At 42.3% G+C, this 12,721-nt stretch overlaps 1 protein-coding gene across 15 annotated transcripts in view; it reads left to right on the top strand.

The window, feature by feature from the left end:
* Positions 1-11,811, top strand: part of LOC125884800 (uncharacterized) — a 44,432-nt gene extending 32,621 nt beyond the window's left edge. For 2 of the 15 annotated variants that reach the window (XM_049570011.1, XM_049570006.1), the window contains 9 exons: positions 1,450-1,896; positions 2,538-2,801; positions 2,927-3,181; positions 3,276-3,524; positions 3,614-3,871; positions 5,403-5,699; positions 5,802-6,071; positions 9,161-9,244; positions 9,357-11,807. In XM_049570011.1, the coding sequence (XP_049425968.1) occupies positions 1,450-1,896; positions 2,538-2,801; positions 2,927-3,181; positions 3,276-3,524; positions 3,614-3,871; positions 5,403-5,699; positions 5,802-6,071; positions 9,161-9,244; positions 9,357-9,420 (2,188 nt within the window). In that variant the 3' untranslated portion in view covers positions 9,421-11,807. Of the gene's footprint in view, positions 1-1,449; positions 1,897-2,537; positions 2,802-2,926; positions 3,182-3,275; positions 3,525-3,613; positions 3,872-5,402; positions 5,700-5,801; positions 6,072-9,160; positions 9,245-9,356 lie in introns of all 15 variants that reach the window. The other 13 variants (XM_049570015.1, XM_049570003.1, XM_049570010.1 and 10 more) reach the window with 9 other exon arrangements.
* The last annotated feature ends 910 nt before the right edge of the window (positions 11,812-12,721 follow it).

Below are 12,721 nucleotides of genomic sequence, written 5' to 3'. Positions count from 1 at the left end.
CAGGATTCAGGACAACTGCTTGGATTTCGGGACTGTCCCAAATTTTTCGGCAAACAAGGCACGGAGGTTGCCGGGGAGGTCAGATGCTTGCGTGCTAGGGCGGACAGCTTTTCATAGGCTCCTGAGTGAGCAGACGGCCACTGCAGGGGATAGTCATCAGTGCTGATGCTGGGCTCTGCTCTGTAGCGCTGCAGCTCTCCCACAACTCAAGCACAAAGAAGCCCAATAAATGCACGCCTACAGACGGATTTTATAAAAGGCAACTCTGTGGCATACAGAAACAGTACAGTTAGAGATTAAAAATTAGGTAACGCAATCAAAAACATAGCGCCTTAAATATGGCTGTAATTAATTATTCACAATTAACGATAATTTGACACCCCTAATTCTCAGGGATGAAGCAGAAGTTTCTTGCATTAAAATATAGCCACACATGATGGTTCCTCTTTAAGGACATCCATGTGTTAGTGTTGGATTTACTGTCTGAGTCATCTGAAGACATTTTTGAAGTTGTTCACCTTTTGAAGACTGAATCTGAAACATATTCTGTCACAAAATGTGATTGGTCATGAAAGCTGGGTTGGCTGCTGATTGATTGGCTGATTTGATTCCAGGAGAGCCAATCAATGTGCAGTGACTGAGCAGGATGTTTGAACAGAGAATAATCCAGAGGAGTGAATGAAAGGATTATTCACAAGTGTTTTTTATCCTTTCAAACTAAATACCATGTCATGAAGACATGAGGGAGTTAACCCTGCAGATGCTAATTATGCCTCACTGCTCCTCTTCAGGTTTTATAGAGTTTTACAGAGTGATGCAGATAACAACTTGTGGTCCAGTATTTCAGGCTTTGGAGCTAACTGATTCATAAATAATGTGGATCAAACATTCCTTTCAGCCAATAACTGAAGTGTAAGTGAGCAGGATGTTTGAAGGATGAATGATTTAGAGGAGTGATTGAGAGCATTTTATTCAGGTGGTTTATGAGCAATATTGTAATTAATCTCCATGTCATCAAGATGTGATCAGTTTACCATGAGAGCTCTTCATGTTGTTCCTCTAGTACTGTATGAAGTTTGATAGTTTTACAAGATGATGGTAAAACTTGTGGGTCAAGTCTGCCTTTCAGCCAACCTGCTGATTCAGGATCAGTTTATCAGTCTAACATAATGTGTTTTACTACAGAGGTGAGGATACACCTTTAGAGCATGATGTAAATGGTTCCTTCAAACAAATGATCAGTATGTTCATTTTATAAGAGTCTTTCAAAGTCCACATACAGCCCCATCAAAGCACTGTTACATTACCATAGGTTGATTGATTTTACTGTATTATGCTAATTAGCAGGTATTTGTAGGTGTTTAGCAGATACACTCTGTATCAGTGAGGCACGGCTCTTTTTCTGTTGTCAACATCAAATCATGACAAAATGTTCTGTTCTTGTTGCAGTTTCTCTCGCCGGTGTCGAGACTCAGGTGCAGTCAAGGTCTGTGGGAATCTGTTCTGTGCAGCAGCAGAGAGAGAACAGCAGACAGGAGAGAAGATACTGGAGCTGTTATCATCACTGTGCTCATATCAGACATTCCCTTGGAGTGACAGGTTTGATGAAGTTGATGATGATGATAAATATCAGAGTGATTTCCTGCTGGATCTGTACTCTCACCTGAAGGACTATGAGACTCAAACAGGCCTGAGTGTCCTTCCATCAGTACAGTCAGTTTTCCAGTCAGCTCCTGCAGTCTGGGTCATAGACCTCTCAGAGAGAAAGCCCTCCATCCTCCTGGAAGTGCTGAAACTCCAATCAGAGAAGAAACAAGTGGAGCTGAGAGGCTGGTCAGATGAAGAGAGTGAAGTGAGGAGCTTCCTACAGTGTGTGCCTTATATCTCACAGCTCAGGTAAATGAATTGTTCTTCATGTGACTTCAGTGCACATTTGTCAAGTTGTGTTCTTACATCTACAGCAGCTCACAGGTAGTTTTAAGGTGAAGGTACATTTTCAATTGTCACTGTGTTTAGTTTTATAGATGGCATGTCTTTATTCCATGCACCCAGATGTACTTCTTCCTAAATTACCCAGAGTTCTGTGCAGGTCAAACACCCTCAGCAACACTGTGACAGAGTGCTGCTCATCTCCCATGAACTGATTTGTGTTTACTCCATCAAGCACCAAGTTTGTTCCTTTGAGGCTGTTTTCATCAGTCATCTGTGCAGTCAGTAAAAAGTAAAGAGAGACTCAGCTATAATGATGTGATCCAACAAGCTCCAGCAATGTAAGCAACAGAGACCATGAACATTGTGTTGATGATGAGGAGTTCAGCTCTTCTTCAGCACCAGTGATGGTCTCTCTTACTGTTTTACATCAAAATATCATCACAGCTAATAACACACATAGAAATGGACTATTTTGTCCTAATGTATGTGTTTTTCAAAGTCTAATCTTTGTTGAATTACATTGTACATTCAATGATTTTTAACACAGTATGTCTTGTACTTTACCTTTGCTGTTTTCACACTTCTGCCATATTATTGTGTTTCAGCTGTGGTCCAGAGTTCTTCCAGAGGGTGTGCACATTAATGTCTGTGAGATCCAGAGAGGAGGCCGAGCAGTTGGCCTCTTTGCTGCAGCTGCTGGGGTTCACCCTGCTGTTAACAGGGGAGTTGCACCTGAACACCTGCCGCACTGTGGGAAGAGTCCTCGTACTTTGTGGATCTGATGCGAATCTCATCCTCACACCGCGGAAGATATCTGTCAGAGGAGCCTCCGTCCTCTTCAGACGTACAACACGTCTTCACAGTCTGAGGTACAGATTCATATAATTACTGTTTTTCCTCCTGATAGCACCGTCTTGTCCAGTTTAAATGTTTAGTGCGTGGTGACAATAATTAATGTCAGATCTGCTTCTTTCACGGTCGTCTTCATTTTCAGGCTTTCCAATGACATGGCCTTGCTCCTGTGTCGATGGGTAAGAGGAGGGAGAGTGGTCTGTCCAGTGACTGTCGAAGAGCTTTCTCTCTCCCCTCAGAGAGCCAAACCATCAGAGAGGGTGTTGTTGAAGGTTGTCAGTAATGTGGCGTCCCTGCTGAGATGCTGGACAGTCAGACGGTTAGACCTGACTGAGTTCTGTGTTCCTGCTCAGGGTGTCATTCCACTGCTGCTTCATGATGGCCCTCTGACAGTCAAGTAAAAGTCTTTCCTGAGCCTAATAAACACATACTAATGAATGAAAATGTATTCATTTAATTTCTGACATATATTCTTACATTTTTATCTGCAGACTGAGTGAGGAGATCTTCCAGCAGCTACTCTTCCTCCTCCATGAAATCCAGGACGAGGACTTGACCCAGTTCTTCTTGAGTAAGGTTGGTGGAGACCTCACCTCCTGCTGTGTGAACTGGGAGCTTCTTCACTATCTGCTGCAGCAGTCGTCATCTCAGACCTTCACTGTGGACCTGAGGAAGAACAGCTCCTTACAGAGGAGCATCACACGTCTGCTTCCCTTTCTGCACAGGATTGTGTTTAAAAGGTGATCACGTTACAGTTTGTCCTATTTATTCTTTTCCATGTGTTGCTGTTGTGGCTTGTTTTATACTAAACAAAGTGTCCTGGTTTCAGGCTCAGCCCCAGCTTTGTGTTGACTGCCATCAGAGAGATCTATGCCGCTCGTGCCAGTCCCATTATACCCAGTTTACTGAGGTCATTTGATCATGTGATCAACCTGAGCTGCAGAGAGATGGACTCAGTGGACTGTGCTGCTCTGCTCTTCACCCTCAGACACAGTGTCAGAGTGAAACTAAACCTCCTGTGGAGCTCCATACCAGCAGGGCAGACAGAGTCCATCCTCTTTACACTGGACAGAGTTTCTCAGCTCAGGTCAGACATTGGTGCCCTGGGTGGGTCTTCTTTCATTAGTATAATATAATATACGATTGGTTCGTAGTAGTTTTGTCTGTCACTCTATCAGTTAGAATCACAATGTACTCACCAAGTTAACGGCTGAGGTCTGTGAGCATGGAGCTGAAAAGACGTCTGATGGGTCGACAAACACGAGGAATCAGACAGGTTGGAAACAAACCAACACTTTTAAACCACTTTATGTGGAAGTCACACTGAAAGTGAGCCTTGAGATGTCAGACATGCACAACAGCGGTCAGTACAGTGGGACGACGTTAAAACAGGACGTTTGTCTTTTTAGTGTGACGGATGTTTGAGTCATAACTTTACCTTTGTTTTCTCTTCTAAATTACTTTGTCTAACTGCAAGGTTTGTTTCTGCCCTGTCTGATCATCTGACTGCTTGTTTCCTGACCAATCAGAATGCTTGTAAGCGATGACATCATGTTCACAGATCTTCTCTATTAACGTGATGACAAAAGCTGTCATAATAAGATTATAATTTTCAAATAACAATTATCCTTTAATTACTGTAAAACTTCAGTTAAAGGCCCCGACAGGCATTTACTTCCCTACTTAGGCCGGTCTCAGTTAGAGGCCTGGTCTGGTTGCCAAGCAGCTCATTTTTATAGAAGTTCTCTGGATGTATAAAACTACTGACTTGAGCTAACTTTAGTCAGTTGCTAAGAGCGTACAAATATAAATGTTTAAAAATGTTGGCAATATGAAGATGATACACATCATTAGCTCGGTTACATTTTTCACAGTTCAGACATCAGTTCATTTTACTAAAAACATGAACACAAAGGCGACCATAATTCATTGAGGTTTAAAAGCATGGTAAATAAGAGACATGAAAAATAACACGGTGACTCCCTACGTTTCCTCTGAAGCTGTCGTAAAGTCAGAATATGTGTCGGTTCCCTGATTACCCTGTAAGTTAGTCATATTCCTTTAGTGCGTACGGGTCCTCAGATCAAAAGAATCAAAAGGGTTTTTCATGAAAATTATTCTAAGTTATGAATATTGTTTTAACAGGATAACGTGGAGTTGTGTCGGTATGCCAGGTGCTGTAATCCTCGGTGCCTTAGTGTCCTAACTCTGAAGTGTTCTCTCTCGGAGCTAAATCAAATCAAATAATAATAATTCCTTGCATTTCAATAAGGTCCTCGCTCCGCTTGGTGCTCGGGCCCTCATGATTCATAACTGATATATTATCTGAAGCCTAATTTTTAAACAAATAATGTTCATACTGGTTTAAAAAACAATTTGATTGTATTTCCCATCTTTGCTGAGCTGCAGTTTGTTTGAAAGGAACTAGAGGCCTCTCCTGAATACAGGCCTGTTGATGTACGTGATGATAGCCCGGGCTATTTTTGAAGTTTTACAGTAACATTATTTGTGTCTTTTATTTGGAGTAAATCTGAACCTGCAGAACATTCTGGTAACTGATCAGTGAAACTATATGGTTCTAATATTTATTAAAATCTTCATTGAATTTTTCCCTCCAGTGCTGACAGGAGCCTGCTGCTGAGGTTGGTCCACTGCTGTGCTGCCTCTGACGTCCAGCAGGGGGCAGCAGCAGTCGACCTGCTCAGGACTGTGCAGCACAGGCTGGATCTGTCCTGCTCCTCCTGTGTGGAGCTGGATCAGAGGGAGACTCTCAGTCTGACTGCTGGCGACTGCAGGGCCGTCTCTGCCGTCCTGAGACACAGCAGCCAGGACACACAGGTCATCCTGCAGGACTGTGAGGTGGAGGACAGCGGACTGGACCTGCTGTTTCCTGTTCTAAACAGAGTCCGCCTCAGGTGAGGAAGACCATGAAATGCCTGCAACCAGAGAAGAAGCTTGCTTTCGTTCATGTTTCTGCATCGTCACAGTCTGCTCTTCACTCTGTTTCTCATGTTCAGAGCCAGCAAAGCTGTCCTCCTCCAGCTGGTGTCCCTGGTTCCTGTGAACAGTGAGAGGGACACAGTGAGACGGGCAGTGTCCCTCTGTAGAGCCTTGGGTGGAGAGCTGGACTTCAGTCACTCCACACTGGATCAGAGGGCCTGTGGAGCTTTAGCCCTGATGCTGGACTCGTGTGAAGAGCTGACAGAGCTGGACCTCAGTCACTGTCGGCTCACTGACCAGCTGCTGCTCATGCTCAGCGCACATCTGCACAAAGTACAAGTCCTGGAGTGAGTATTTGAGAATGTGTTACAGCAACAGGTCGAGTCTGTGCGCGCTTTGAAAAGAGCCGGTAATGTCAGCTTCTCACAGTTTAAAGAGCTGAGACGACAGCAAGACGGCTTTCTGGAGGACAATGTTCCTTCAAAGATAAACACTCAAGTCTGTTCACTGTCATGATGCCTTATATATGCGTCACAGGATATTCCATGCCTAAACCTCAATAGCAAAATACATCAGGCCTCTTGATGTGTAACACACAAACTAACACAAAACTGACAATAACCAGCCTGAACCTCCATGTTTTGAACCGTAGTTTTAAATTATACAATGTAAAACGTCTTGTGCTAATAACGTTAGCATGTTGTATTTGTGGGGAAAACGTGTCCAGATAAAGACAAGTGTTTGTCCGTGAATCCTGCGAGTTATAGTGAAGCTGATTTGTGTTTGAAACTGTCTCTATTAAGTCATGTTTAATCTTTAAGTCGAACTTTACAGCACTTCACAGAAACCCCACCGCCGAACAGGGTTTTGAGGTGTAACTGCAGAGTGACACAGACACACCACCGCACAAGTATATGATGTAACAAGGAGGTGTCTTCAGGTTGACATGTTGTGGCCAGGCGTGTGTCATACTGTCGGGGGACAATAGTTTGACACTGTATGAATCAGACACTAAACTGAAACTCCTGAAAAGTCCAAGCCCTGTCACATTAACTGAGGAAATTATCCTACAGTAACTGGACATTCTCATCTGGAACAGTGTAAACCTTTAAGAATATCAATATGGTCATGGACTTTCCAAGTCCACATACTACGTGCAAGGTACTCGACACCATGTCAGGTTCTTTCAAGATGCACTTCAGGAAATGTAATGTTTACGCACAGTCTCAAAAAGAGAACAAGGTTTGGCTTAATAATTTTACAGGACACAAACACTGCTCTCTCAGGTGACAGTTGGTGTTTGTTAATCATTAATATGAACTTCAAAACTGTTTTGAAATGCAAAATAATGGAATTATAAACATATTATTAAAAATGTGATTCATCATGATTTCAAAAAATAACCGTTTGACAGCCTTCACAACATGGCGTTACTTTTGAACAGCGACAAAGCAAGTTCATGCAGACTGTATGTATATATTATAGTATGTATATTATATACGGTGTCATACAAAAGTTTGGGCACCCCTGGTCAAAATTACTTTTACTGTGAGAAGGTAAGTAAGTCGAAGATGAAGTGATCTCCAAAAGGCATGAAGTTAAAGATGAAACATTTCTGAGATATTTTGAACAAGATAACTTTTAATTTTAATCTATTCCAGTTTCAAAATAACAAAAAATGAAAAGGGTCTGAAGCAAAAGTTTGGGCCCCCTGCATGGTCAGTGCTCAGTAGCGCCCCCTTCTTCTAAACACTTCTTGTATCCAGCTCAGAGTCTCTCAGTTCTTGTTTGGAGGATTTTCAGCCATTCTTCCTGCAAAAGGCTTCTAGCTCTGTGAGATTCTTGGGCCGTCTTCATGCTCTGCTCTTTGAGCTCTATCCACAGATGTTTAATGATGTTTAGGTCGGGGGACTGTGAGGGGCGTGGCCAAACCTTCAGCTGGCTCCTCTTGAGGTCGTCCATTGTGGATCTGGAGGTGTGTTTAGGATCATTGTTGATCCTGTTGTAGAAGCCATCCTCTCTTCATCTGCAGCTGTTTTACAGATGCTGTGATGTCTGGAATTTAACTGAATCCATTCTTCCCTCTACCTGTGAAATGTTCCCCGTGCCACTGGCTGCAACACAAGCCCAAAGCATCATCCATCCGCCCCCCTGTTTTCTGTCCAAACATACCTGTGCTCATGCTGAATTTAGTGGTGAGGACACAGGAAAGGTTTTCTAATGGTGACTCTTCCATGAAGGTCATACCTGTCCAGGTGTGTCTGCACAGTAAAACAGTGCACCACCACTCTTCCTTTCTAACAATCCTACGAGCAGCTCTCTCAGAGAGTTTTCAGCTTGACCTCCACAGTTCCTGTTAACTGCCATTTCTTACTGACGTGACCAACTGAGGAAACAGCTCCCTGAAAACACTTTGCTATCTTCTTCTCGTCTTCATCAGGTCTTTTAGTGTTCAGAGTGCTGGGCAGCTGTTTAGAGGAGCCCATGGCTGCTGATTGTTGGGACAAGCTTTCAGGAGTCAGTTGAAATTAGCATCACCTGGCTTTTGCTAACGATGACTGTGAACAAGCTCATTAAGGTCTGAGACCCTGGGAAAAGCTGTCTGAGAGCTCAAATGTCTTGAGGTGCCCAGACTTTTGCACGGTGCTCCTTCCCTGTAATTCACTCTAAAATTGTACATTTTGATGACACCTTTTCATGCCTTTTGAAGATCAGGTAATCATTTTCACAGCAAAATAAATTTTGACCAAGGATCCCTGAACTTTTGCAGGCCACTGTAAACCAAAAGTCCTGAACAATAATTCGTAGACATGCACAGTAGTGTTCATGCCTCAGTTTTGTATTTTTTGATAATCTTATTTTTGAAATATTTACAAAAGCGTGTTACACATTTTCATTTCATTTTCAAGACAAATTCTCTCATTTGACTGTTACACATTTCTGTTTTGCATTTGCTCTAAACTTTGTTTTTCTGAAACATCTAAATTCCTCTTAGTTCACGCCGACTCACTCTTATTTGGAACAACTTCTGAAAGCAACTTATTTTTTGACTTCATACATTTATTGTACAGTTTTATATTCCATCAAAACTCTATGTGCTCTATGTGTAGAGGACGGTCAGTTATGCTGCAGGGTGAGCAAACTGAAATAATTACTGCAGATACTCAGCTGTGCTTCATTAGAGATGATACGGTGCACATACCTGGTGATGACCAGAGGATTTTGACTGACTGAAGAAGCAAAAGCAAAACATAAGTTGTTTTTTGTTGCTGTAGTGATTTGGGAGAGGTCTGAGGTGTCTCGTGACGAGCTGGTCTGAGCAGACTGAAACACAAGTGAACATAACGTGTGCTTGGACGGTACCTGCTCTGCCTCCAGCAGCAGCCGGCTGATAGAACGCACAGTAATAAATGTACCTCTGTGTCACTGTTCACAGTCTGAGTCACAATAACGTCACTGATGCTTCAACTGACACGTTACTCCAACTGGTCTCCACCAACCCCTCCATTCACACTGTGAGGTAAGCATTTATGGAGACATCATAGGCTAACACAGAGATCATTCCTAATTTTACATCAGTTGAATGAACGCTGTTACACATATTATTCTGTCTCTGCTTTGGTGTTTTTCAGACTTTTCGGGAACAAGATTGTGGACAGAACATGCTTTGACAAACACAAGTTTGAAACATGGTGAACTGGTGGTCAGCGTGCTGGAGCTGTGCTCATCAGAGAATAACTGTCTTGTGTTTCATGTTAAAAATGAAAGTATCACTGCAGTTGGAGTACTAATACTGTGATTGAGGTAGTCAGTTTATATGGAGGCCAAGAGCTGCCAGCAATGTTTGATAATAATTATATGGAGATCATGACTTACAGTGGCTGCAAAAGTTCTGGCACCCCTGGCCAAAAACTCTTTTACTGTGAGTAGTTCAGTGAGTAGAAGATGAACTGATCTTCAAAAGACATGAAGGTAAAGATGAAACATGCTAGATCAGTGTATTATTTTTGTTTTGTACAATTTAGAGTGAACAAAGGAAGCAGCACCATGTAAAAGTTTGGGCACCCCAAGACATTTGAGCTCTCAGACAACTGTCACCAGGGTCTCAGACCTTAATCAGGTTGTTAGGGCTCTGGCTTGTTCACAGTCATCGTTAGGAAAGGCCAGGTGATGCTAATTTCAACTGACTCCTGAAACCTTGTCCCAACAATCAGGAAGAGTGGTGGTGCACTATTGTACTGTGCAGACACACCTGGACAGGTATGACCTTGATGGAAGAGTCATCAGAAGAAAACCTTTTCTGTGTCCTCACCACTAAATTCAGACTCACAGGTTTGTGAAGGGACATCGACAGAAGCCTGATGCTTTTTGGAGACATGTCCTGTGGACACTTTCTGGACCCAGTGAGCAAAGGGACACCTGTTAAGGTGGTTAAGGTTATTGAAGAAATGTTTCAGCTTTAACTTCATGCCTTTTGGAGATCAGATCATCCTCTACTTACATAACTGTTCACAGCAAACGAAATTTTAGACCAGCGGTGCCCAAACTTTTGCATGTGACTGTATCTCTTGTTCTGGAGGTACTATACTTTCATGGTGCTCATATTTGTGATTGACACCCCACATCAGATTGTTCTGTTGGGATCACGAATAAATTATTTTTTGTAATGTGGCAAAACAAACAGAGCCATAACTGTTCTGTCAATATTATGAGTCGGCAGAATTGATCTTTTTGTAATTTGTGATGTCGTTATTTGAGGATGAATGTTTAGTCAAAGGGATAGTTTGGGATTTATGAAGTGGGGCTGTATGAGGTATGTATTTATAGTCAGTAGATGGCGGTCAGCTTGCCCCCAGTTTGGGACAGCAGGCAGGAGTCCCAACAGGGAAGCTCAGTGACATTGCTGTGGATGGGGGTTGATATCAAAACGTGGTTTAGCCATCTTAAAAGAGGCTCACCTATCAGTGTGAGAGGACACTATATTGTGGATTTTTCCAGTGCCTTACCTCGCTGTCAGACTGCTCTATCTTAACAACAAAACCTCTGTGTTCTTCCTCTGCTGCTGCACACTGTATTACTCCACAGGTCTGTTTGGGTCAGACTGTCAGAGATTTATGGAAGACACAACTAACACTTCGTCTTCGTTGCTAATTGCAGCCAGTGGAGTAATACAGTGCACGGCACCAACTACCCCTTTAAAGGTTGAGAAAAATGACTCTTTGATGATATTTTAAAGCAAGGATATATTTTTAAAAAAAATGTTTGATACACTGAAAAAATGTTAATATGGGTATTTTTTGATGTTTTTTTTCATCTCTTTTGTCTTAATATGACAATTATCTTAGCTTTCCTCATTAAAGAAAAAACAACAACTTTATTTTGGTTGCTTTATACAGGTGAAAATCTGTGTTGGCCAGTTACCAGCTGAGTGACTTTATGTCAGAAATAGACCTCATTCTTCTGCTAATAACCAGTTGTTCTAAAACACTGTGAAATGCACAGCTGTAAATATCCTCAATGAATACTTGATATGAAAGAGCCAAATGCCTGTAGCCACATTATATTTAATGTATTATTTTGAGGTGTGTATGTCTGATTTACATTTGATAAATCATCACAAAAACCTCCTTGTTTATATTTAAACAATTCCAGTAACAAAGTTTAAAGGTTTTTGTGTTAACAATAAATAAATAAATGATAATGTTTTATGGATCATGAGACACACATGCAGACAGGGCATAGCTTTGAGGTTGTGCACATGAATCAGATGTTTTATGACATTGCTTCCCATGACCGAGTCATCACCCCGGCCTTCCACAATGAGCGCAGGTACTGAGATGTTACAGTCGAGCGCTTTCATTTTAAGCTCACAGACACCAACAGGGTTTGTTTCTTCTGAGGCTACATCCAAGCTAGCAAAGTCACAATGTGTTGAGCCCAACGAGGCCCAGTGAAAAATTAACAAGAGATGAAAACAAACAGTATTGATCCTTTCCTTGACTAACTTACCTTGACTCCTGCTATGCCTTGTCTTTAGCCTGCGGCTAGGCTAGCAGTTTCAGGGTTTTTGTTTTTTGTTTTGGAGATAATTCTAATCAAGCTCGTGATAAAGCGGTCTTGTTAATGATCGTGGCTGTGTGTTGGTTGCGACCTGAAAGTGGAACTCGGGGAGAAGAACAAGTTAATCTATGATCTAACATCTGTAGCAACAGCGTAGTCAGAACACCTCCCCCCTCATGGGCAGTCATGGTGACGAAGCCTGTTTTCGTGGTCTGGAGGTGAAGCGATCCACTCTACAGGCCTCTCTACACCAGACGAGGACAGCTGGCTCCGCCTTGGAGCGAAACCTAAGACCCAAGTTTGCTCGACTCCTTCCATCCCAGAGCCTTGGATTCAAGTTGGGAACCCTAAACACCACCAAGGTTAACTCCACCTCCAGCTGCTCTCTCGGGGTAATACATTTCAAGCTCTGGGAAATTTGACTTCTCCATCTTCCTAGGTGCGTCTCAATGACTGTCGTCCTTCCCTGTCGGCTGCTCCCCCAATGCAGTGATGTTGTCTCCTGAGTCTTTATTTGCTGACTTATGAAACAGTATCAATGTGTCTTTTTTACCCATTAGGTTTTGGGGTAATGAACCAGGTTCCAGTTCATCCTGCATGTTTGAAACACCATCCAGGCCTGGAGCCTGGCTGTTTGAATCCATACACCCCACAGAACATCTAACATTTACAGGTATGACTGTGGACACTAACGGCACAGACCTGAAGACGAGTGAGTTTTTATGACGTAATGAGAATGTAATGTGTAAACTCAATTCTGAATGCTGAGGATTCATTATATCAAAAAACCCACTTATAAAGAAATGACAGTCTTTTGTCAGAAGAACTTTATTTTTAGCAAATACAAAGGAAACACACATTAAACACACATTAAACATGGCTTAATAGAGACAGTTTCAAACACAAATCAGCTTCACTATAACTCGCAGCATTCACA

This window comes from Epinephelus fuscoguttatus, linkage group LG24 (assembly GCF_011397635.1).
Source record: "Epinephelus fuscoguttatus linkage group LG24, E.fuscoguttatus.final_Chr_v1".
NCBI classification, from domain to species: domain Eukaryota; kingdom Metazoa; phylum Chordata; class Actinopteri; order Perciformes; family Serranidae; genus Epinephelus; species Epinephelus fuscoguttatus.
Note: the sequence above shows the minus strand (reverse complement) of the source record. Positions and strands in the feature narration are given on the sequence as shown.